This window comes from Panthera uncia, chromosome D4 (assembly GCF_023721935.1).
Source record: "Panthera uncia isolate 11264 chromosome D4, Puncia_PCG_1.0, whole genome shotgun sequence".
In the NCBI taxonomy this organism is placed as follows: Eukaryota; Metazoa; Chordata; class Mammalia; order Carnivora; family Felidae; genus Panthera; species Panthera uncia.
In genome coordinates, this window is record NC_064807.1 from 69,164,919 (window position 1) to 69,190,663 (window position 25,745).

Sequence of the window (25,745 nt, forward strand, 5' to 3'; positions counted from 1 at the left end):
GTATATGTGGTGGTTGTTCTTGGCTCCCAGCTGGGGCAGTGGGGATAACTGGACCGTGTGTACCTCTTCCTCAAGCAGGCTAGCTCTGGGTTGGTCATAGGAGGTCACAGGCTCCAAGAGCAACAAGAAAGTAAGCCACAGGGCGCAAGAATTTTACAAGTCTGTTTTTGATTTTCTAAAATAGGTACAAGGCCAATTTAGATTCAAAGCATGGAGAGAGACGCTACTTTATGGGGGAAGAGCTACAAAGGTTTTGGCTATTTTTGCAACCTACCCGTGCCTTTTGATCATCACTTTAATACTTTCTCTTTCAAGTCAACCTGGTGCATCATATTAGGAAATCCTTGACCTAATTCTATCTGCTTTTTTCCCTCTACTCCACCAGGTTTCCTCTGGGTCCATTCAGGAAAGTGTGAAAGACCGAGTGATTGACTCAAGACTGCAGCTGCTTATCACTAAGCCAGGACTCTTCACATGCATAGCTACTAACAAGCACGGAGAGAAATTTAGCACTGCAAAGGCTGCGGCCACCATTAGCATAGCAGGTAAGATGGATTTTCATAATTGCATTGCTCTGGGAGAAGGGAGAGTTGGCACTATTCCACACAACATTTGGGGGGAAATCTGTTTTATTTCTTACTCCAGTCCCCTTTGGGCTATTTCTCCTCCTTGGGGACATTCCAGAGGTTGATCTAGATCATTGACAATGGGAGATTTATCACCTCGAAAATGAAATCCTCAAATACCTGTCCTAGTGATGGGTTAACAGCTTCCAGGAGTTCATTTCTCTCTTTTTTCCCCCTCCCTTTCTTTTCTTTCCTCCTGCCCTCCTTCCTTCTTTTCCTGTTTTACCTTTTCTTTCTTTCCTTTTCTTCCTCCTTCTCTCTCTTCCCACCCCCCCTCTTTTTTTTTTTCTTTCATAGAGCCAATCACACTTTCCAGGGCTCTCAAAAAGTTGGCAGATATTTAACATGGTTGTGCCAATTTCTGCATGGCTATTTCTTGAGGGCATTTTTACTTAGGAGTATTTGATCTACTCTGTGGCCTTTCCTTCTCCTGTTTCATGAAAGTGATAGCAAGATTTACAGGTGTTTTCAAGGAAAAGAGCTGACATATGGATTTCTAGAATATTTGTGTTGAGTTATAACAGTTTATTTTTAAAATATAAATGCCCCAAAGGCTTCTGAGAACATTTGTGGAATTCCTAGAGATGGAAATAATCCCTGTATCAGGAAATGCCAGGCATGTTACACTCAGAATGTGTCTACTGCCCAAGGGTCAGCAGAGATGCTTGGCCTCACATGTAAGGCAGGCACTGGCAGAACCTGTGCCCAGGGCCAGCTCCCCAGATCCTGCTATTTCTTATGGCTGTGCCACTTCTTTGATCTTCCACAATGGGGAACTTGCTAGTAATGTTTGGGATTTTAATATGAGGGGAATAGAGACCACAGAGAACTATACAGGGAGAATTGGACAAGGCTGGCCTTCTAAAGCATGCCTGTGAAGTAAGAAGATTCAAGGATTCCTTCTGCCTTCTTCTCCAGGGATATATCTGCTTGTAGAACCTTGATATAGCATATCAGTTATTTTAGAATTTTCACTGATGGGAAATGATTTCTGCCAGAGGATGGTGAGAATTCTAAAAGTACATTCAACTCAATTTAACAATAAGGAAAAAATTATTGTTATATATAGTACCTTGTTTATAAAATACTCTTGCATGCATTTATTAACTACTCGATCCAGGCCATCATTAGGTAGAATACAGGATGCACACGTACGTAACAAATGGGATAATTAACAATAGGGTGCCTGCCTCCAAGGGACTCTCAATCTAGAAAGGAAGTCAGTTACCCATATACATTATGGCACAGACCATGTTCTATTGCAGAAGCATAAACAGAGTATAAGAGCAGAACAAGAAAGAGAGAGAGTTTAAGTGTGGGAAAGAGCAGCCACTTAAGCAGGAGACAGGAGCACAAGACAGAAAGGTTAAACTGTGTTCAGGAAATGGCAAGTGGGTTGGCAGGCTTAGAGCATGATGGGAGACTGGGAGTGAGGTGGAGAATGGGAAGAAAGGTTTGAAATGTGGGCTCTGGCCAAGTTGTGAACAGCCTGAGCAGGTTAAACGTGTTCTTCAATCAGTGGGAAGTCATCTAATTATTTTAGAGGAAGGAGACCAGCGATATGGTCAGATATATCTGTTGTCAAGTTAACAGATGTTGGGTGGAAAAGAGTAGGAGGCACGTGTGCAGGTAGGAGGCTATTCCAGAGTCTAGAAGAATAACGAAGGTCTGAACAACACCTTCAGGACTTGGTGCAGGGAAGACAGATACAGGATAGATACAGGATACATACAGATACAGGAAGACAGATACAGGATACATCCTGACAGATGTCAGGATAAAACCATAGGAGCTAAATTCTAGAATGTAGCAGTGTAGTAGAATGCATTAAGATGTGACAGCTTGAGGAAGGTGTCTAAGACAAATAATAATGGATAAAAAAAACATTTAAAAACAAGACCATGAGGAGGTCCAGGGGATAAGAATTAAAATTTTTGATGCATTTGAATAACCTGGGATTATTCTAGTCTATCTTATGTTTTATTTGATATTTGATCTAAAACCAATGTTAAATAAATAAATACCTATTTATAGTATCTATCCACCCTGGAGAGAGAATGAGAGAGACAGAGAGAGACAGAGAGACAGAGAGACACAGAGAGAGAGAGAGACATTTACATATGAATACTCAAATCAAATAAAATAAACGGATTTAATCCAGTTTAACCTATACCTCCACAGGGTAGAAGAGAAAAATTAATGTTGCTAATCTTGAGATAATTATTCAGTCTTTCACATATTCACTCCTTGCCAGGGCTCTTCCTTCCCTTCTTCCTGCCTCTCCCTAGACAGCAGGGGGAAAGGGACTTGGATACATGCTGTGGTGTCCTCTGGAACAAACCCCTACCCCATTCTCTGGTGAAATCTACAGCTGGAGAACTCGTGATCTCATCTCTTGGCTTTGTTAGGACCCAGAGGATCCCCCTGGCTGGCTTGGCACCTTTGAGGCTTTGAGGCTCCTCCTGTAACAGCACAGTCCTCTACATCTCAGTCACATCCTTCATCAAGCCCCTCTCTAGAGTCTACTTTGCAACCTCTGCAACGAGGTCACCCTGTCTCTCCCTACGAAGGCGGGCCTGCTGAATTCCAACTCAGCTCCTTCCTCATCTGGAGCCTGAAGTAACTTCTGGATCACATTCACGTTATATAAAATCCAAGAGAGTCAGACTGATTGACCCAGCTCTGCTGTCTACCCACCCACGTCATGCTACCATTTTTACACAAACGTGGCCATCCCATGTCAGAACAAGGGATCCCTATAACGTTCCCTGCTTCTAGTTCCAAATAAGTCAGGAAAACTCCCTCTGCTTTGGCTTTTTCCTTAATTTATACCGCCCTTCTAGGATTTCGGTCAGAGAAAGGAATCTATGAAATGTATATGTGAATTCTTAATTCCTCTACCTTCCTCCTTTCTACCACATACCAAGCTGGAGGGACTCCTGTTTAGGGTAGCAACCTTCAGAGCCTATCATCATAAATACAAAGATGAGGGTGAAGGCAATGCTAGGGCAATAAAGAAGGAGAACCTAATATAATGGGTATATCTACATCACACCAAGGCAGATTCACTGCATGGACATGATCTTCAAATGCTGAAATGACTATAGAGCATGACTGTTACCATCTTGTATACAGCAACATCACCCCTGCATCCCTGAGCTAGCTCTAAGGAGAGCCTGATCCAACTCCTTAATTAGTGGAATATACCAACAGAGGAGACTGTGATACTAAAAAATTAATGGTATCTGCTGGTGGTAAAAAGAGCCTTAAGTTATGGCAAGCAGCAGAGAAAGGCAGGGTCTCAGGATGGAGGGAGAAGTGGTCTTAGGCATCAATACCGAGTGAGGATGGAGGCAATCAGCAATGGTAGCCTGGGGGGAAATAGCAGAAGTATCTGCATGAGGAAAAAGATCGTGGAAATGCATGGACTGGCACACAGCAGCAGAGAGGACTAGAAATCTCCTAGAGCAGCAGAATTGAAAGCAGATGAGAAGCAGTGACCTAAGTAGGGGTAACAGTCATCTAGACTGTAACCAGCAAGGACCTGACTGTAGCCAATGGGCCTGGCAATGCCTACTTAGCAAGTGTTAGGTGCTGTAACCGATGTGAACCCTTCTGCACATGGGGAGAAAAATGTGACTAAAATGAGTGAAGAGGGACTCCCTTAAGGAGCTAATTCATAAAAAAACCGACACGATCTTTCTGTTCATCCCCTGATCTGTTTTTCCTGTTGGGTCCCACTGACTATGAGGCTTGAAGCTCCCCTTTCCTAAAATTTCCCCAGGCAGATCTAATGAGAGTGTCTCATGAGTGCAAGGGAATAGGACTCTGAACCCCAGGAGACATCTGCCATTTTCTCTTCCTCTCCTCGGCCCATTCTTTTTAGTTAAATCTGCTAGATGCCTCATGATGATCCCAGTGCCATCACTGAAAACTACCTCTCAATCCTGGGGTGCTCCCTGAGGCAATATCCCAGGAAAGTGAGGCCACGTTCGTGAAAAACAGATCCATGGAGCCACTTAATTCAGAAACATTTTAAAGAAGCATGGTCTTATGCTCCCCAGACCTCCTGGCGCTTGGATACGGCATCTGCTTTCTGCATTCCTGCTTTCAGCCCCCCTCCTTTGGCCTCAGAGGTGCAGAGTTTTGAGTCAGACATGGTGACTCCTTTGGACTCTCTGGCAATGCTTCCTTACCCAAACTCTCCTTGCTCTCATGTCAGCCATCCCCATCCTCCCCTAGTGTTCTGTAGTCAACGGCCTCCTTTGTCACATTCTCTGTGTTTCACTTTGAAGCTTTTACTCCATCTGTTTATTTACTCATCCCAGCAGGAAAACTGGGAATGGAAAAATCTGATCTGGTGCTCAGGATTATGTCTAATGATATTTCTAGTGCGTGAAGGGAAACAAAAAAATAAAGATCAGCCTTCATTTTCCCAAAACTCTTCCATGTGTATGTCCAAATCCTTATGTGTTGTTCGAGAAATGTGATAGACTTCTTTCTGACTCATTTACATTTGCTGTTAGTCATCAAACGAAGTCAGGAGAACTTTTGGAACCTCTCCCTACGAACCAGGAAGTTGCATTTCCTTCCAGCCACAACCTTGAAAGGCTCAAGTTACAATTTAAAATCACCAGGATGCTGGGTATTTGGCCAGGTGCCTTCTCTTTGTCATTAGAACCCTCGGCCCTATGACAGAGACCAACAAGACAGCCCATGATCCCTGTAATGAGCATCATTCTGAGCCAGGTGCCACCAAAATAGGCACAGGTACTATTTCTACCAAACATTTAAAGAAGAATTACCACCGATGCTTCTCACACTCTTCCAAAAACTGAAGAGGGAGAAATGCTACAAGACTCATTTTACAAGGCCAGCATTACCCTGACACCAAAGTCAGATTAAAGGATACAACAAGGAAACTACAGACCACTTTCCCTGACGAATACGAATGCAAAAATTCTTAGCAAAATATTAGCAAGTCAAATTCATTAACATATTAAAAAGAGCACTTATCAGGGTGCTCCATCAGTTGGGCATCCGACTCTTGATGTCGGCTCAGGTCATGATCCTAGGATTGTGGGATCGAGCTCCACATCAGTCTCTGTGCTGAGCATGGAGCCTGCTTAATATTTTCTCTCTCCCTCTGCCCCTCTCCCCTGCTTGCTCTCTCTCTCTCTGTCTCTCCAAAATAAAATACAAAAACAAAAAAAGACACTCATCATGACCAAGTGGGATTGATCCCTAGGATGCAGGGATGGTCCAACATATGCAATTAAATAAATGTGATACGCCACATTTATGGAAAGATAAAAACCCTATGATCATCTGAATAGATGCAGAAATGCATTTGAAAAAGTGCCATATCCTTTCATGATAAAAATGCTCAACGAACTAGATATAGAAGGAACATACCTCAACACAATAAAAGCCATCTATGGCAAACCCACAGCCATCATACTCAATGGTGAGAGGTTGAAAGCTTTTCCTCTAAAATCAGGAACAAGACAAGGGTACCCACTATCACCACTTCTATTCAACATAGTACTAGAAGTCCTAGCTAGAGCAGTTAGGCAATGAAAAAAAATAAAAGGCATCCAAATTGAAAAGGAAGAAGAGGGGCACCTGGGTGGTTCAGTCTGTTAAGCGTCCAACTTTGGCTCAGGTCATGATCTCGCAGTTCACAAGTTTAAGCCCTACATTGGGCTCTGTGATGACAGCTCAGAGCCTGGAGCCTGCTTTGGATTCTCTGTCTCCCTCTCTCCCTGTCCTCCCCCACTTGTACTCTGTCTTTGTCTCTCTCTGTCTCTGTCTCTCTTCTCAAAAATAAATAAAACACTTTTAAAATTTAAAAAAAGAAAAGGAAGAAGTAAAATTATCTGCCTGCAGATGACAGGATCTTACATAGTGAAAATCCTAGACTCCACCAAAAAACCATTAGAACTAATCAACAAGTCCAGTAAAGTTGCAGCATACAAATCAACATATAGAAATCAGATGTGTTTTTATACACTAACAACAAAACATCTGAGAAAGAAAAGAAAATCCTCCCATTTACAATGACATCAAAAACAATAAAATACTTAGCAATAAGTTTCACTGAGAAGGTAAAAGATCTGAATGCTGAAAACTAAAAGAAAAGATTTTGATGAAAGAAATTGAAGACAAAAATAAAAAGATATCCTATTTCATGAATCAGAAGAATTAACATTGTTAAAATGTGCATATCACTCAAAGTAAGCTACAGATTCAATGCAATACCTATTAACATTCCCATGGCATTTTTCACAGAAATAGAACAAACAATCCTAAAATTTGTATGGGATCACAAAAGATCATGAACAGCCAAAGCAATCCTGAGAAAGAACAACGAAGCTGGAGACATCACATTTCCTGATTTCAAACTATATTACAAAGCTATAAAATTCAAAATAGTATGAAATTGGCATAAAAACAGACACAGACCAATGGACTCAAGAGCCCAGAAATAAACTCCCATGTATATAGTCAATTAATTTACTACAAAGAAGCCAAGAATACACAATGGGGGAAGAACAGTCTTTTCAATAAATGGTACTGGGAAAACTGGATAACCATACAAAAGAATGAAACTGGACCCCTACCTTATACCACACACAAAAAGCAACTCAAAATTGATTAAAGTCCTAAACATAAGACCTGAAAAAAAACATAAGCAGTAAGCTCTTTGACATCAGTCTTGGTGATGTCTTTTTGGATATATGTCACCAAAAGCACAAGCAAAAAAAATGATCAAAAATAAACCAATGGGATTACATCAAACTAAAAGGCTTCTGCACAACAAAGGAAGCCATCAACAAAATGAAAAGGCTTCCTATGAAATGGGAGAAAATATTCTCAAATCACGTATCTGAGAAGGGGTTAATATCCAAAATATATAAAGAGCTCATACAACTCAAGAGCAAAAGACAAACAATTCCATTTAAAAAAATGGGCAATGGGTCTGAACATTTTCTTAAAGAAGACATATAGATGGCAAACAGGTACATGAAGAGGTGCTCAACATCACTAATCATCAGGGAAATGCAAATCAAAATCACAATGAGGTGTTACCTCATACCTATTAGAATCACATCCAAAAAAAGATGAGAGTTAATAAGTGTTGGCAAGGATGTGGAGAAAAGAAAACCCTTGTGCACTGTTGGTGGGAATGTAAATTGGTTCAGCCACTATGGAAAACAGAATGGAAGGTTCTCAAGAAATTAAAAATAGAGGTAACATGTGATCTGGCAACTCCACTACTGGGTATCCATCCAAAGGAAAAAAAAACAGGACATCGAAGAGGTATCTGCATTCTCATATTTGTTGCACCATTATTCACAGCATATCGAAACAGTAGATACCAGTTACAAGATACGGAAGCAACCTAAGCTTCTGTCAACAAATGGATAAGGAACATATATACATATATATAATATCTTATCATATATCTTCTAGTATCTCATATACATATATACATACAATGGGATACTATGCAGCCATGATAAAGAAGGAAATCTGGCTATTTGTGACAACATGAATGTAACTTGAGGGCATTATGCTAAGTGATGGAAGTCAGAGAAAGACAGATATATATCACTAATATGTGGAATCTGAAAAAGTCTAACTCATAGAAACAGAGAATACAGTGGTAGTTACTCCATGCTGGGTGGTAGAGGGAAACAGATGTTGGTCAAAGGGTACACATTTCCAGTTATGAGATGAATAAGTTCTGGGAATCTTTGTACATATGGTGATTATAGTTAATAATACTGTATTATACTGAAAGTTGCTATGAGAATAGATCTTAAGTGTCCTCACCACAAAAAAGAAATGGTAATTATGTGACAGAATGGAGGTGTTAGCTGAGATGGTAATCATTTTGTATTATATAAGTATATACCTTCAACTTAACATCATATGTCAATTATATCTCCATAAAGCTGGCAAAAAAATAGACCCAGGGGTGCAGGGGAGGAAAAGCTTGTATTTTCCACTCTCAGTGGCATCAACAGGTCCCTCCTGTAAGACTGAGGTTCCGAGTTCTGTCTATCTTTAGCCAGCCTGAGAGTATAGGAATGAGTCTGTGTTCCCATCCCTCCTCTAATATAAGCCACTCACTCTAATCCCCACCATTTGCAATGCCCCTTCTTTGGACTGACCTCAGGGTCTGGGGTGTCCAGTCACTCAACTTAAAACTCAAATAAATATATGTAGCATATCCAAAAATAGGCATAGGGAGAAATACGATGTGGTAGTATTGGAGTTCCCCACGCCCACAACGGACCACATATTTTTCGACTCTGTATTTTAGGAGTTGATGTTTCACACTATTACCGAAAAAAAAAAAAGGAAGTTTGAAATATTTTCACAATGGATATAGCTAACTGAATGTACTAACTACCATGGATCATGGTCTCTCTCATGTCTTATAGTCACATTCCCGTGTCCCTGCAATGTTCTTCCCAATAAAGAGACACATGGTGATGAGTAGGGGCGCGTGACCACCTCTATCACTCAGTGCTTCATCCAGGATAGGTAGAGTGCTCTTACCAACAAAACAGACACTGCGCCCTCGTGCTTGGTGGTGGCTATCTGGTTTCAAACTGATTAAAGGTGTTTGTTTTTGTTTGAAATGAAAGGGAAAAGAATATACGAGTAACAGCCAGTAGCCACACTAAATTGCTACCAGCTGTCCTGCAGTTAGGCATAAGGGGCGAGCATTCTTTTTACAATTGGGCAGCTTTCTCATATTAAAGTTTACTGTGTGTTTTAGAAGACAGCCAAAATTTTACTGACTTTTCCAGATAAATTTAAGGATACTGAACATATTGACGACTGTTGGAAATTTTGGGAATTTTAAAAAATCTAGTTTTGAAATCAAAGCACTTATTTATAATTACAACGTTCTTGGAATCCCCGCCTGCTCCCCACCCTCCTCCCAAAACAAAATGTGACTGGGGGAATATCTGTTAGAAACACATGGAAGGCCCTCTGATTCTCTTAATATTCTCAAGACAACCAAGCATCCTTAAATGAGTTTCATTTTTCTTTCCTTGCTTGTCCACAAAATAGAAGCCTATCTAAGCTGAGTACCTCCTCCCAAGTACTACGGCTGGGTTCTCTTTGGCACTGACTGGCACATCTTCACGGTATTGAATCCTCCTTTTATATCTCAAATTGAGGGCTCTTTCATATACATAACCTTGGCCTCTGGTATTTCAACAGGTTTCTCTGCTCAGCTGCTGTTAGAACCTGCCTTTACCCCTCCAAATTATATACCATTTTCTCTAGAAGAATTTCCTGATGTCTCCTTTCCTCTTTTCTATCTGCCCAGTGGCAGAGTTGTCTTGTGGTTTGGGTCCCGTGGGTGCTTTATATAGGCTGGTCTGTCACCTTCAGGCTTGATACAAAGTCCCTTGGTGGCTAGGAATTTAAAGCTGCCTGGGCTGATAATGCCTGAGGTGGACCCAGCCTGAAAAGGATAGTTCCTGGAGACCCTGTTTCCTCTTCATTTCCTCCAAATATGCCTGTTAATGCAGTGTCTGGCATCCTAACTGAAGAGAACTTTCCAGAAACTTAGGAATTAGAGATATCAAAGCTATTTCTTGCAAATCTTAAGATTAAAATGTACTAACTTTTGTTTCTTTTCCCCTTTAATGTGATTTCCTGTGGGGCCTTCCTTTCCTGTTAATAGAATGGAGGTAAGATATCTCTGTCACATCATGTTTTGTTGTGATTTTTTGTTTGCCATTTATTGCTATTTGCCAAATACTGTAATCTTTCAGAAACCTTCTAATGAAGATAGGTAAAGTCTATTGAATACTTACTATGTATGCATCAGACACTGTGCTAAGAACTTTACATGCATTATTTAAATTTATCCTGGGGCACATGGGTGGCTCAGTTGGTTGAGCGTCTGATCTCAGCTCAGAGCATGATCTCACGGCTCATGGGTTCAACCCCTGCATCGAGCTCTGTGCTGACAGCTCAGAGCCTGAAGCCTGCTTCGGATTCTGTGTCCCCCTCTCTCTGCCTCTCCTCCCATCACACTCTGTCTCTCAAAAATAAAATAAACATTAAAAAAATTAAATTTATCCTCAGGACTTCCCTATGAAATAGGTACTATTATTAACTCCTAGCGTACAGAATAGGAACTAAGGGAGTTTCTTTGAACTGGAGAGTTCCAGTGACTTATACAAATAGTAAGTGACAGGCTTGGAAATTGAACCCAGAACAGACCTCCCAATTTCCACTCATAGTTTTATCCTGTAGATAAGAAAGTATCACCTTGTCATATAATATTTTGCAACTTACAGTGTTTTATTTTCAGTAAAATTGATGGACTTTCATAAAACTCTGAAGTGTCATAACTTTTCATCTAATTTTACAAGTAACAAAACTAAAATTCAGAATTATCAATTAATAATACTGATAATTATAATACATGTGTTGTGGTGACATTTATGATCACCACTTTTTTTTCATATTAACATTTCAGTGACTTTATAGGCCAAGACCTCTGAGTATTCCTATTCTTTAATAGAAGGAACCTGATACACTAGGAGCTGTCCAGACCACACAGCTGGCAAACTATAAAGCTGTCAATCTGAGCTCAGGTAGACAGACTCAAGAACTTAGACTGGTAACTACTCTACTAACCCAGATAGCACAGTTACTGAGCAGGACCTAGAACTCCAACCACTGATTCTAATTCCATGGAATAAAATAAGTCATTGCATTAGAAAACTTGGTTAGTTCTCAATCTTGTGCCAATTCATGCAGTTTTGATGCATTCATTGCTTTATCACAGTTCTAAGAGATAGTCCTGTCCCCAAGGATTCTACAGTGAAACGGAGTATCTACTGAACAGATATACAACATAAATGTGGTAAAAGTTAAATTAAAACACGGGCTACCACGAAAAGAGATGCCATCTTTCCTTCACATGCCATTCATTCCTCCTGTCCTTCCTATGCATTTTTATTTATTTATTTTTAATGTTTATTTTTGAGAGAGAGAGAGACAGAGCACGAGCAGCAGAGGGGAAGAGAGAGAGGGAAACAGAGAATCTGAAGCAGGCTCCAGGCTCTGAGCTGTCAGCACAGAGCCTGACGCGGGGCTCAAACGCACCAGCCGTGAGATCATGACTTAAGCTGAAGTCAAACGCTCAACCAACTGAGCCACCCAGGCGTCCCTTCCTATACATTTTTAAACCACTCACTCTGTTTCTGACATTATATTGGAATGCAGAAAAACAAAACAACTTGTATGTATTCACTGCCCCCAAGGAATTTACATTTTACTAGGGGTGTACGTGCACACACAAAGATTAATTACAAGACAACATAATAATGGAAGCATGAACAAATTCCAAGGACTCAAGGACAGAAATAAATCTTTCAAATGCAAGTAAATGCAAATGAAAAATTTAAAGCTAAAGAAAAAGTCCATACTATTTTTCACCTGTGGTAACGTAAGCACTCTCGAACTGCTGGTAGAGGGAAAACTGCTGAAACCTCCCTAGAGAGCATTTGGCAGTTTTTATTAAGAACCTTAAGACGGCTGTAGCTATTGATTGGATAAACCCACTTTTAGCAATCTATTTTAAGAAAATAAGTGTATGAGCAACAAAATTGAAAACAGTATTATATTTGTTAGTGAAATTTATGAGTAATGTCAGTATCTACCAATAAGGGAAACTGTTGTGATTAAAAACCATGCTTTTGAAAAACTGTAATAGAACAGGTAAATGTTTATAATATCAGGCTAAGTAAAAATGCAGGATATAGGAGTGCCTGGGCAGCTCAATCTATTGAGCGTCGGACTCTTGATTTCAGCTCAGGTCATGACCTCATGGTTGGTGAGATCAAGCCCCACATTGGCTGTCAGCATGGAGCCTGCTTGCGATTCTCTCTCCCTCTCTCTCTGCCCCACGCACATGCGTGCGCCCTCCCTCTCTCAAAATAAATTTTTTTAAATGCAGGATACAAAAATATATTTACAGGATGATTCTAAATATACTTACACTGTATATACAACTATATATTATGTACATACACTATATACAGTATATGTAACACTATATATGCTTATGTATTTACTGATTATAACTGATATGTGTACAAATATGTAAAATACACAGTGTTTATATATTTGGCTAATATAATTAATTTTCAAATTTTTACTTAAAACCTTTTTCTTCTTTACATCATCATTCTTTACATCTTTATTTTACACAAAAACTAGGCATGAATTTCAGCCCGGAGAACTACAAGAGGTGTTTTTCAGAGGACATCATGTCCTTCTTGAGGACACCGGATATGGCATTTCAGCAAAAGGACATTTGATCTATGTCACAGAGCAGGGGTTGGCAAATGTCTTCCATAAAGGCCCAGATATTAAATATATTTGGCTTTGTGGCCACACAGTCTCTATTGTAACTGCTCAGCTCTGCTGCTGCAGGGTAAAAAGCGCCGTGGGTGACTCATAAATGGTTGAACATGGCTCTGTTCCAAAAAAATGCTACTTATGGATACTGCAATTTGAATTTCATGTAATTTTCACTTCTTTTGATTTTTTTCACTTAAAAATGTCAACACCATTCTTAGCTCACAGGCAGTATAAAAACAGGCAGCAGGCAGAATTTGATCTGTGGATTCTATTTGCTGATCCCCGCCTTAGAGAATCAATTATACACAAAGATACTAGGCAGTTAAGAATAAATATTATTCCAGTTTGCTTTGGACAGTGGAAGGGGTATTGAACCCGCCATCACACTTGTTAGGAAAGTGCAGTTGCTACATAAGGGAACATTTGCAGGGCAGTTCTGCCTTATCTACAGGTGATACGTTCCAAGACCCCCCCAGTTGACGCCTGAAACACAGAAAGGCCTGAACCCGACATATACTATGGTTTTTTCCTGTATATACACACCTGTGGTAAAGTTTAATTTCTAAATTAGGCGCAGTAAGAGATTAACAACAGTAATCATATGACAGAACAATGATAACGATATACTGTAACGAAAGTTGTGAATGTGGCCTCTCAGACTATCTTATTCGCCGCACTCACCTGTCCTGTGATGCTGTGAGAGGACAAAATGCTTAGGAGAGGAGGCAAAAAGAGGTGAGTGACGCAGGTGTGAAAGTGTGGTGTGACCTGTGACCTTCTGCTGCTGCGTCAGCAGGAGCATCTGCCTCTGGCCCTTGGCTGACCGCAGGTATGATACCAGGACAAGCAAAACCGAGGATAAGGAAGAAACGCTGCCCCAGAGGAGAGCTCTCAGCCGTGCCCCGCCCAGGGAGGGTGGAGAAATGTGCGAGAGTTTCCACTGGAGGAGCGGGGCTGCCTTAACCCAAACTAGCCTCAGCTGGCCCTCTGCAGGTGCCCCCGGGGCAAAGTAATGTGTGTTCAAAGGGAGAAGAGGTCTCCTTCGTAGAAACTGTAAGATCACATTTAAAAAAGTGCTCTATCCATTCCTTGATTTCTCTTCCTGTTGCTTCACTGTTGGTGAACAGGTAAGGGCATTAAGGAAGCTACTCCTGAAATCATTTGCTGCACTATATGCTAATTTGGATGCAAATTTTAAAAAGTAAAATTAAAAATAAAAAAAAAATGCCCTACTGGATGTGATTCCTCTCTGTTAAAGCGGAGAGAAATAAGAGTAAAAGGTGTAGTGAGGCTCCTTTAAGTGTTCAGTTTGACCAAGCAGAGTTGTGTGTTTTAAGTTAAAGGAGGGACCTGAGATCATATATCCATTGCTGTCTCTGAGAAGAAAAAACTTTACAGCAAGGGAGGTCAGCCAGGTTTCATTTGTCAAGAGGCAAGAGAGGGACTGGCTCCACGTGCAACGTGAACCAGCATTTTTGGAGCTTGTCCGGCAGACCATTCCAAAATAACCAGCATTCTGTGAACAGATCCCTGTGACCTCTGCCCCACTGTTCGTAGGACGGCCAGGACCCGCTGCTTTCGGGGTTGCTCCATTTGTAGTCCCCAGAGCTGTGAGCAGGGAAACACAACTTCAGTTGAACAGGGAGGGGTCTCGTCATTTGCAAAAGAGAGCGGGAGATACCCGTGGAGATTTTTTGCATTCATCTTGTCCCCCAGTTTTTGCCGTGAGCTCCTGTTAAAACGTTTAAGTGATAGGGTTAGGAGGATGAGGAACAATGGCCCCACGTGCCTCCAGCTCTTGCCTCTAAAATTTGATCGCCACAAAAAATTACAGGTTTATGAGTCTGCAAAAGAGAGAGGAAAAAGAAAAGTTGTTTAAACTCTGAAACTCTGGGCAGTCTCTGTATATGTGTATGTGTATATATCATTATACATAACATATATGTATTTGGTCCTGTATATCCTTGACCTTGTACAGCTAATCCTAGCATAGATGTATTTCCAAAGCTAAGTCTTTAATGCCCCTAGGAACATCACAGAGGCACAGATAATTAGTAAGAACCATATATGTTGTATTGTATGGTTTTTTTCCCAGCAGGCAAAGGGTTTTCACAGGTTACTTCTCTGCAAGCCGGTAGAAAGAACCAAAATGACAACCAAGATCTCATTTCTATTCAATACATATTCTGCTGTTTTTTCTTTTTTCTTTCACATTATGTAACTAATAAATAAATGAGGACTCAATACTATCAGGCCAACTGAGGTTGTTTCAAATATTTTTCTTGGCTTTTATTAAGACAGCCAGGAGAAATACACACAAAGAGATTGCTTATTAATTGCCAGTAATCCTCATTTCTGAGGCTATTTTTATTAATTTTTCTTTTGTATACCTTTTCTGTTTGTTTGGTTTTTTTGCTTATATAGTTAAAGGAAAAAGCATGAATTTTTTAATTCAAAAACTACCTATGGAAAAATAAAGAGAGTCATTCAATGGTTAATACGTGATGGCAGAACCTGGATGAATAATGCTCAGCCAAGAAACACTAGGGGAAATATCTAACTTTTACATGACATGGTTTTTGTTTTAAATGAAAAGAATCCCGCCTGCTTTTATCTATCCCCCAAGGTATTATACCAAGGTATTATATTAATATGTGAGACCATTTGGTAAACCAGTTTGAAGTATTTCTGGTTATTAGGTATTATTCTTCAACTTCTTAGAGCCCAGCATCCTTGCTTCTCTTGAACTTTCTTAGTGTTACCATAGGCCAAGTTTCCTTGGGTGTTAGCTCAACCTTATCTGGCCCAAGTTTTCATGAGAGTTTTCTGTTTTCTTATTCAAGGCCTTTATTTAAAAATATTTTTTAGGGGCGCCTGGGTGGTTCAGTCGGTTAAGCGGCCGACTTTGGCTCAGGTCATGATCTCACGTCCGTGAGTTCGAGCCCTGCGTCGGGCTCTGTGCTGACAGCTCAGAGCCTGGAGCCTGTTTCAGATTCTGTGTCTCCCTCTCTCTGGCCCTCCCCCATTCATGCTCTGTCTCTCTCTGTCTCAAAAATAAATAAACGTTAAAAAAAATTTTTTTAAGGGGCGCCTGGGTGGCGCAGTCGGTTAAGCGTCCGACTTCAGCCAGGTCACAATCTCACGGTCCGTGAGTTCGAGCCCCGCGTTGGGCTCTGGGCTGATGGCTCGGAGCCTGGAGCCTGTTTCCGATTCTGTGTCTCCCTCTCTCTCTGTCCCTCCCCCGTTCATGCTCTGTCTCTCTCTGTCCCAAAAATAAAATAAACATTGAAAAAAAAAAATTTTTTTTTTTAAATTTTTTTAAATAAATAAATAAAAATAAAAATATTTTTAAATACTTAGTTATTTTTGAGAGAGGGAAACAAAGCGTGAGTGGGGGAAGGGCAGAGAGACAGAGAGAGGCAGACACAGAATCTGAAACAGGCTCCAGGCTCTGAGCTGTCAGCACAGAGCTGAATGTGGGGCTTGAACTCAGGAGTGGGGAGATCATGACCTGAGATGAGGTCAGATGCTCAATCAACTGAGTCATCCAGGCACCCCAGGCCTTCACTTTTAATTTTTTTTTTTTTCAACGTTTTTCATTTATTTTGGGGACAGAGAGAGACAGAGCATGAACGGGGGAGGGGCAGAGAGAGAGGGAGACACAGAATCGGAAACAGGCTCCAGGCTCCGAGCCATCAGCCCAGAGCCTGACGCGGGGCTCGAACTCACGGACCGCGAGATCGTGACCTGGCTGAAGTCGGACGCTTAACCGACTGCGCCACCCAGGCGCCACAGGCCTTCACTTTTAAAATGAACTATGAACTAGAAGTAATGCCATAAAATCATGCTGGCTAATTAGTAAAAGGCTAGTATGAATTAGAGAAAGATTCTATATTATAAAACATTATTTCAAAGTATAATATTTCTTGAAAATTCACTGTTTTACCTGAATGAGCTGTATACCATTTAATAGATTTTCTTTAAACACTAGTCAATGATGGTTTCTAATCCAAGTATCAATTGTTTGAATTCAAATGGGGTCTCTTCACAATTTAAAAATTTCCCACAAATTCCAAATTAATTTTCTTAAAATCCTTTATATAAAGATAATGAAATGTGAAGTTCCAACAGTTGTACAAATCTAAATGAGAATAAACTTAGTTTTTTGTCATTGTTAACAATATAGATCTGATGGAAAGCATAAGAACATGTTGAGACCGTCACAGTGTCTACATATAATAAGTGCTCAATAAATATGTGACGGGGGAGTATAGGAGTTATTATCTTAATTCCTAGCATTCCGCTAGGGGGCAGTGGATGAGTGCAGAGAGTACCAGCAGTATTTTTCCATTCTGCCTATTATTCTCCTCAGTTGTTACAGCAGATAAGCTTTTAACCTTATTTTTGTGCTAGCTCTATAGAATTTAGATTTTTTCTTCATATATTACCCATTAACACACAATCTGAGTTCCAAATAATTCCTTACATCACTCAACAAATTAGAACCTTGGGGCTCTGGGTGATCAGATGACTCTCCCCAAATCATGTGAAGAGAAAATAGCAAAGCTAAACATGCTACTTAGCTCCTTTGAAAGCCATATCCAAGCTTCCTCCTCCCTATGTGGCTTTCTTTTTCTTCTTTAATGAAATGCTGGGAAGACGTCTGAGTGAGAGAATCTGAGGACAGAAGGTGTTGCAAAGATGCACGTGTTCCACAAAACTCAGGTATTTAATAATCATAACACATAAACTATGTTCAAAAACCTGGCTCACCACAATTATTATACTTAATCATTTGTTAATCATCACAATGAATATGTTTTTAAGATGTCTTTTACTCGCTTAAATCAGCTCCATTTGTAAGAAGCATATGAGGTGGCTTACCTAAGACTAGTTAAGTTCTATTTATAGTGTAAATAATAAAAACACTCAAATCTATTCAGTCCTTGATAGTTCTCAAAGCTGTCCACATCCATTTTCACATACAATCTTATAATAGCCCTCTGGAGTAGCTGGAGGTGATATAATTACAGCTGGAAATGAAAACAGTATTCAGATAGAACATTTCAGCCAATTTGCTAGTACAATCTTCTCCTATTTCTGTGATGCAGAGGTGGAAATCAAAAAAAAAAAAAATGGACTGAAGGCTAAGAAACACCATGTGATTGGGTATGTTGTTCATTTCTTCTTTCAGTAAATTACAGAAAGATAACAAAGGCTACTGCGCCCAGTACAGAGGGGAGGTATGTAATGCTGTCCTGGCCAGAGACGCTCTTGTTTTCTTCAACAACTCCTATGCACACCCTGAGGAGGCCCAAGAACTACTGGTTCACACGGCCTGGAATGAACTGAAAGCAGTGAGCGCATTTTGCCGGCCAGCTGCTGAGGCTTTGCTGTGTAACCACATCTTCCAAGAATGCAACCCTGGAGCAGTACCTACTCCTACACCCATTTGCAGGTAAAATAAAAGAAGAAAGACATGGGAAAATTATTTTGATTGCAAACAGGAAGAGTTTTCAAAAGAAGTTGTCATGTGCAACAATAAAGGCAAAAGGTGGCTTTTGCCCAAAATAGAAGGTAATTAATTGGACAGAATTCCTACCATCTAACTCCCTGATGACCTCCTATAATACAAGGACTCTAAGCTTCTAGAAAATGTCATAAAAGGTACAATATTCTCTTATACTTGCTATTTTTCATATTGTTGTCATATTCATAAATATCCCTACTTTCTATGAAATAAATATATACAACCTGAACAAACATGGACCTCATGAGTAAGCTAAGACAGCGAAGAGAAAATGTCCGTTTCAAATGTTTCAGCATGATTTGCCAATGAATAGGAGATCTTGGTGAGCATTTCAGAGTATTATTTTATATCATATGTATATTATTTTAAAATACATTCCACCCAATGCTCTTACTGAAGTACTAACACCCTTTCTCACGGTGGGGGGAGGGGTTGTAATAAATAGTTATTTCTTTAAAACCCCCATACTCTTTAAACATGGAAATTCATAAATCCATATTTGATAGAATTATCTTTGCCTTTATTTACTTCTTATGGAGAAAAGATAGGAAGCAATCTGGCTTTTGAGCCAAATAGAATACTATTTTCAAACACTATTTGTACTTCTTCCTAGATACATGTGACCTTGGCTAACCAGTTTCCTCATCTGTAAAAGAGAGAGGATTAAAAGATCGGTTGAACCCATGGTATACGTTAGAAATGGACATTGTTTGCTTTTGAAGAAAACACATGAAAACTACCAACACAGCACATTTCCACCTCTGTTTTGATAAAACCAGGCCACTATTTTTAGCTTTTACATATGATTGCATCATCATATATCCAACTACCTGGTAGAGATCTCTGTTATTTATCCCTCATGCTCACTGTCATTTATATCATAGAAAATCTTTCTGTTTCTTAAGCTCTCAATTTTGATTCATCTCTTGTTCAGCTAGAGTAGATGATTTTTAGAAGATTACACGTAAACATTTTTCACCATAATGTTGTGATCGTGTGTGTGTGTGTGTGTGTGTGTGTGTGTGTGTGTATTTCTCACTGACTATTTAGGTCTTATGTTGCATTCAGTTTTCCTCAAAATCTTGTGCACTCTAATTGTTTTTTGGCTGTGTTGTAATGAAGAACATATAGGGCAATCCTGAATTTTGTTCCTTTGTAGGGAATATTTTTCTCTTGCCAAATGGTAGGAGGATTCTTTTTTAATCTTTGAGATTCACAATATTTGTCAAATTCATCTGGGAGTAATTCTTTTTTCATTATTTTCTTTCCTATAATTAATATAAAAATAACGGATAATGTACCTTAATTATCAGGTTTACCTCCTTCTTGTCCTAACAATGTTTTCTTTTAGTATATCTTTGAGTATTTTCCATTTTTTCTGTGCTCTAGTTTTCTTATTGGGAAACATTATCCGAACTCTGGGTTTCTTCCTGGCTCTTCCGTCTCAGCTGTTTCCTCATACATCATTTTCACTGTTCATGCATTCTGTCTGCATTCAGTTTGGACTTGTAAAGTTTTCCTCTGTTACTTGTTCAATGTCTTCCAGTGACATTTCTTTACTGATTTTAATGACAATTTTACTTTTGGTGTTGATTTCACTTCTTTGTGGTCTTTATTTTCTTCAGTTACTACTATGTTCAAGTTAACTTAGTTTTCAGTTTATTTTCCATTTCATCCTGATTTTTTTCCTTGCAAAAGACTCTTCTATAGGGGTCATCTTGAATACATGGCAATGGAAGCAAAACAAAACAAACAAACCTTTCTCTAATGTGTTCTTCCGATTAGAATAAAAAATAGCTTTCCAGGGTATTTGCTTCCTCTACATGATGTGGGCTGTGGAGTTTCTTTCACCTGCCCCCTATTGATTTTTGCACAGTTTAACTGTGCTGTATGAATGCAGAAAGTTGTGTTTGTGTGATCCCGGGGAGGCGGGGGGGGCCAAGGCATAAGCAGAAGCAAGCTAAGTAATTCTCCTCTGGTTTTTCAGGCTCTCCTCTGGTTTTCAGAGGCTTGAAAGCCTCACTGCTCTCCCTTCCACTGCGGACACATCAAGAATTCAAAATCCTATTGTTGTTCTCATGACTCCTATTGTACCCTATCACAGTCATCTGCAAAGCCCTTTCATTCCACACATGTTCAGTTGGCCCTTACTGACAGGTGGTTGCCCAGAAAAGTGGCAGTGTAGGCATGACTATTTTAAAAAGACACCATTATGACACAGATATGTATATGCACACACATACATACACAACTACAAATTCCTTCCTCGCTGAATCCTTTAGCTATTGAATGAACAACATTGCTATTATCTCTAATTTCTTTAATAATCTCTAATTTCCTTTTATTTTTAATCCAAAATGTCTTACTTTGGAGTTAACCAGGTTTCTCCTATGTAGTCTTATCCTATTTTTTATAAGATAAGCTTGAATAAGAATTAATGCACAAAATTATAATTAGTATAACTAGTCTTTCTTCAGTCTCTTCACTTACAATAAAACACATGAATGAACATAACATTTCATATTCAAGTAGACATTACCCTGACTTTCTCAGATGGAAGCATATGCGGAAATGGGACAGGGGGTGGCTTCTCCAAGGCCAGGGTGGATAGGAACGATATGCCCTCCTGTAACCTGCCAGGAAGGTGATGTCTTCTGTTCTGATGGGCAAAGCATTCAGACAGGCCAACTGTGCCCCTCAGTCCCTGCCCATTAGCCCTGAGATTACAGGAGAATCTCTCAGGCTAGACACTGATTGACAATGATCTATGACTTTTATTATGTGTATTTTTAAAACTCAATGCACCTTGTTTCTGTGCCTTTGTATTTATTTTACTATGAATATGAGGGAATGCATATCAGGGATTTCTTTTGAGCTTAAAAATTCTTTTCCCCCTCAGTAGTGTTAGCTACACTATGAAAACCAAACAAGACAGCATTTCGTCTCAGGGATATACACTATATTTCATAAAGTCTCACATTATTTACAATAAAGGATCCTTTAAAAAATGCTTTTGCAAGAGCAGACAATGTACTGTGATGTTTTTTTGAAAATACAGAATCTAGGCTCTGCCACAAATTTGGCTTTAATATGCTGTGACTCATCAAGTTTTGTTCTCCCTAAAATATTTTAGAGAATACTGCCTGGCAGTAAAGGAGCTCTTCTGTGCAAAAGAATGGCTGGCAATGGAAGAGAAGACTCACAGAGGACTCTACAGACCTGGAATGCACCTGCTCCCCGTGCCAGAATGCACCAAACTCCCCAGCATGCACTGGGACCCCACGGCCTGCACCAGACTGCCATATTTAGGTAACAGAGTTCTCTCAATACTGTAGAGGTTACAACAAATTTACTATTTTGAAGAAACTAAGTTGTGAGCTTAAATCTCCTAATATTTCTAAGCATTTCTAACTTATTTTTTGAGTTCTGCCCTTTTTAGAGACCTAATCACAGAATCCTACTGTCCACCCTAATTGCACAGGTCAGCATAAGAGTTTACTCCATTTGGTTCAAAAAGAAATTAAAGAGCACTTTTAACTGCTGCTTAAGATCTTATTTCATAAGGGGATCTTATAAAAGCTTGTAACGGTTTTTGGAATGTGCAGAGAATGGCTAAGAAACCTCATATTATGTCAGATGAGTGGAATAAAAGAATAAAGTCCCCCTTCTTAGCCAACGAAGCAGATTTCTAAGCATGCAAAAATAAGCCACATGGTTGAAAGTGCTGATCTCACAAAACAAAGCTGAATCGCTGCATGTTGTTTAATGAACTTCGTTTGTAAAGAGCTATGTTGTTAGCCCTAACAGCTGGTTTAATTTCAATGACACAATCCTTTCTCATTCGAATGCAAAGCATGTTGACCAGTTGTATGCTGAAAAGCTGAAAGAGAACTTGCATTTCTTAGCACTCTCTCACAGAATATGTGAGATATCTGGATGCTCATTTAAAACAAATTTTTATCCTTTCCCCCTCAGATTATAAAAAAGAAAACTTAACAAGTAAGTAATTTTGTTTGTGCCCTTGACCCCTTATGTGTATGTAATTGGATTCGTGCATGCGTATTTACACTCCTACTACATGATGTCCAGAACAGGATGTACGTCCCTTCTCAAAGGCTGTTTTCCTCTGCTTACTGGGGTAAAACATGAAGGAAGATCATCAGAGATCTCAGCTTACAGCTTCTAATTAGGCCATGAAGAGCAGCATATTTAGTGAATGATACAAATGAGATCCCCTACCCCAAGGTTATAACTTCATTTATCCTTTCAATGGCCACAAAATAAGCAACTGAAAATGCCACCTTCTGATTTTGCATTCTTGATTTTTAGACCATCTAATTATTTACAGATGAAAACAAGTATTTATTTCTTCATTGAGCCGATTCATGATCTTCATTTGTGACAAGAGATCTTTCCTTTGGAAGATATGTTTTTTAAGACATCTGATTTCCAATATGAAGTTTACAGGGTCAAATCAAATGTTTGGGTTTTTTTTTTTAATGTTTAATTATTTTTCAGAGAGAGAAGAGAGAGAGAGAGACAGAGCACAGGCAGAGAGAGAGAGAGGGAGACACAGACTCGGAGGCAGGCTCCAGGCTCTAAACTGTCAGCATAGAGCCTGATGCGGGGCTTGAACCCATGAACTGTGAGATCATTACCTGAGCCGAAGTCGGACACTTAACCGAGTCACCCAGGAGCCCCCAAATCAAATGGTTTTAAAAGTGGATGCCTCCAAATCCCTAGGAAGGAACTCAAGATGGTTGCTTGCAAAGAGAGGCCTAGACACAAAGTTGAATCAGATGATGCTTTAACCCTACCAGAATGCAGACATCTTCAGAATGAAATTGGAAGAGTTTTTCATTTCAACTAACTTCCTCTGATTTGAGCTTTCTAGGGCTTCAATCATACTCATTTCCTATGAGGTATATTCTGGGCCTAATTGCCTCTGCACCTGGCAAAGTGCCAGGCCTTGATTTTACCAGCTTCCTTCAAGAACTAAGACTTAAAAGTATAAAAACAAAGAATGCCACTGGTCCCACTTGAATCACTCCGCATTAATAAACAAGAGCGGTATGGAAACCCTATAAATCTATTATTCTGTAAGCCTGTCAAATTGTTATTTCCAAATTGAAGGAAGGAAAAAGAAATGCTTCAATCCTTTGTCATATAAGTAGCTAAAGCCTACTTTGACTGGACTTTTAATTGGCAACGGTGGTCTTTGTTACCCTTTGTTTACTCATTCATCCATTCAAGCACTCACTGGGGGTTTACCATGTGGAAGGTGCCGACCTTCAGTCCTAGATCAGACAGGGACACACACAGAAAGCATCCATGTTTCTGCCTTGTATACCGATTATAAAAATTGTTAGCTACAACTAGCTAACAATAAACCAATTTCCTACTCTTAACCTATTTTTATGCAATCTTTGGTACATGTCAGAAAATGAACTCCAAATGTCATAAACGGATCATTTCACCTGACCATGTCATGGAGAATTGTCTAAAAGTATGCTCCCTGGTTAAATGCGATTATTACTAAAGAAACCGGCTTGAGCTTTTCAGGCAGGTTGCTATCTAAGCAAAGAAGTCATCCTTATTCAGTCGAATATTATAAAGCCCTCAAATATTTCTTGAAGTTTCTTGATTTCTGAGTAAACTCTATAAAGGATATTGCCAGTTCACTTAGAAGGGTGACAGATTTTTTTTTTTTTTTGCTTGAACACACACAGTAAGATTTCAGTAGTTTTCATTTGTATAACTTCTTTTGCTGAAGTGAAATATCTTTTTGAGCTGGTGATGTCTTTGTACTATTTACTTTGTCTGCTGAGCAGACATCTCACTATTCCTGAGTTCCACAAGGCTGCACATACTTCGTGTGTTTCCTCAGATGGCTTTGTGGGTGACAGAGTCTCTGTTTCCTTGCAATGTTCAGATTAGCTTGCTTTCACCTGCATAGTTAAAAGGTAAACGAGCTGGACATAGCCTTGAGTGACATTTCTTTTTCTCTCAGGAATCTGTAGATGTGATTTCACTCTTTTCCAGCTTCTAGGTTTGGAAATGACTGGTCGTCTGGTATGAGTCTGCTTACTTTTTCCTATAAGCAATATGTTTCTGTTTTGAAAGCAGCTTCGAGGATTTTCTCTTTATCCTTGTTATCCGCATAGTGGAAATCCTATGTGATGGGGCGTCACGGAACATCTCTTTCCAACTCTGCATTCAGGACCTTCTTTGTCTTGGTAGCTTGAAATCGGCCATGGAGGTCAGGCTGCAGGCAGGTGATATTTCTAAAGCAAAAGGCTGATCATGCTACTCCACTGTTTAAAACCCTCTGATGATTCTCTCCATTTACTGCCGGGCCAAGTCCAAATTACCTACCTCGGCATGCAAGGCCTTTTATGACCCAGACCTAGTATCTACAGCCTTACCTAGACACACTCCCCCAACTCAACAATGAAACTTTCAGATGCATTTTTAGGGAAGCATGCCGACTCCTTGGTTTGGACACTGATACATGCCACTCCTTCTTTGTGGAACACTACCTCCCTACTTGCCCCCTGCCCCCCCCTCCCGCTCCACCCACACACACATACCTTCGACTGCTTGTTCCCTTTTTATTCAACTTAAACACTTACTCCAGAAAACCTCCCTAGTTTGCCTAGACCTAGAATTGAGCTGTCCCAGGCCGTTCACAAGCTTATCAGTCTTACAACATTTTATTATAATTACATTTTATTAGAATTATCGGTTTACAAATTATTTCCTAGCTAAATACCTTAACACAAAGACTTGTCGTGTCCACCATAGTACTCTTGAGACCCAATGTCAATACTAACTTAATGACTACCTTAATGTATGGATGAATGAGTGAATAAAAACTCCCCTGGTGTTCAAAGGAAAAGGGTGGAGGTAAAATTGATGACAGAAGACAAAGATAAAAAGATGCTGGAGATGTGGATTGATAATTTAGATTCAAAGAGATAATCGATGTCCCTCTAGGGAAGGCCACAGCAAACAGATCAGAGGCAATAAACAAGGAATAACAAAACTAGCCAGAAAGGAAGATATAATTAAATCCATAAAGCAAAATTATTGTTCAAACAATGCCAATTTTTGCATTTTGAAAATAAACCTTACTAAGTCCTCATGGATCACTCTCTTAATATGTGTGATTTTTTTTT

At 39.7% G+C, this 25,745-nt stretch overlaps 1 protein-coding gene across 1 annotated transcript in view; it reads left to right on the plus strand.

Annotated features, from left to right (window-relative positions):
- The window catches only part of MUSK (muscle associated receptor tyrosine kinase), a 93,297-nt gene that overhangs the window by 59,573 nt on the left and 7,979 nt on the right, over positions 1-25,745 (plus strand). Inside the window, exons 7-10 of the mRNA XM_049637079.1 lie at positions 386-545; positions 8,496-8,502; positions 18,232-18,495; positions 21,701-21,876. Of these exons, the coding sequence (XP_049493036.1) occupies positions 386-545; positions 8,496-8,502; positions 18,232-18,495; positions 21,701-21,876 (607 nt within the window). The remainder of the gene's footprint in view (positions 1-385; positions 546-8,495; positions 8,503-18,231; positions 18,496-21,700; positions 21,877-25,745) is intronic.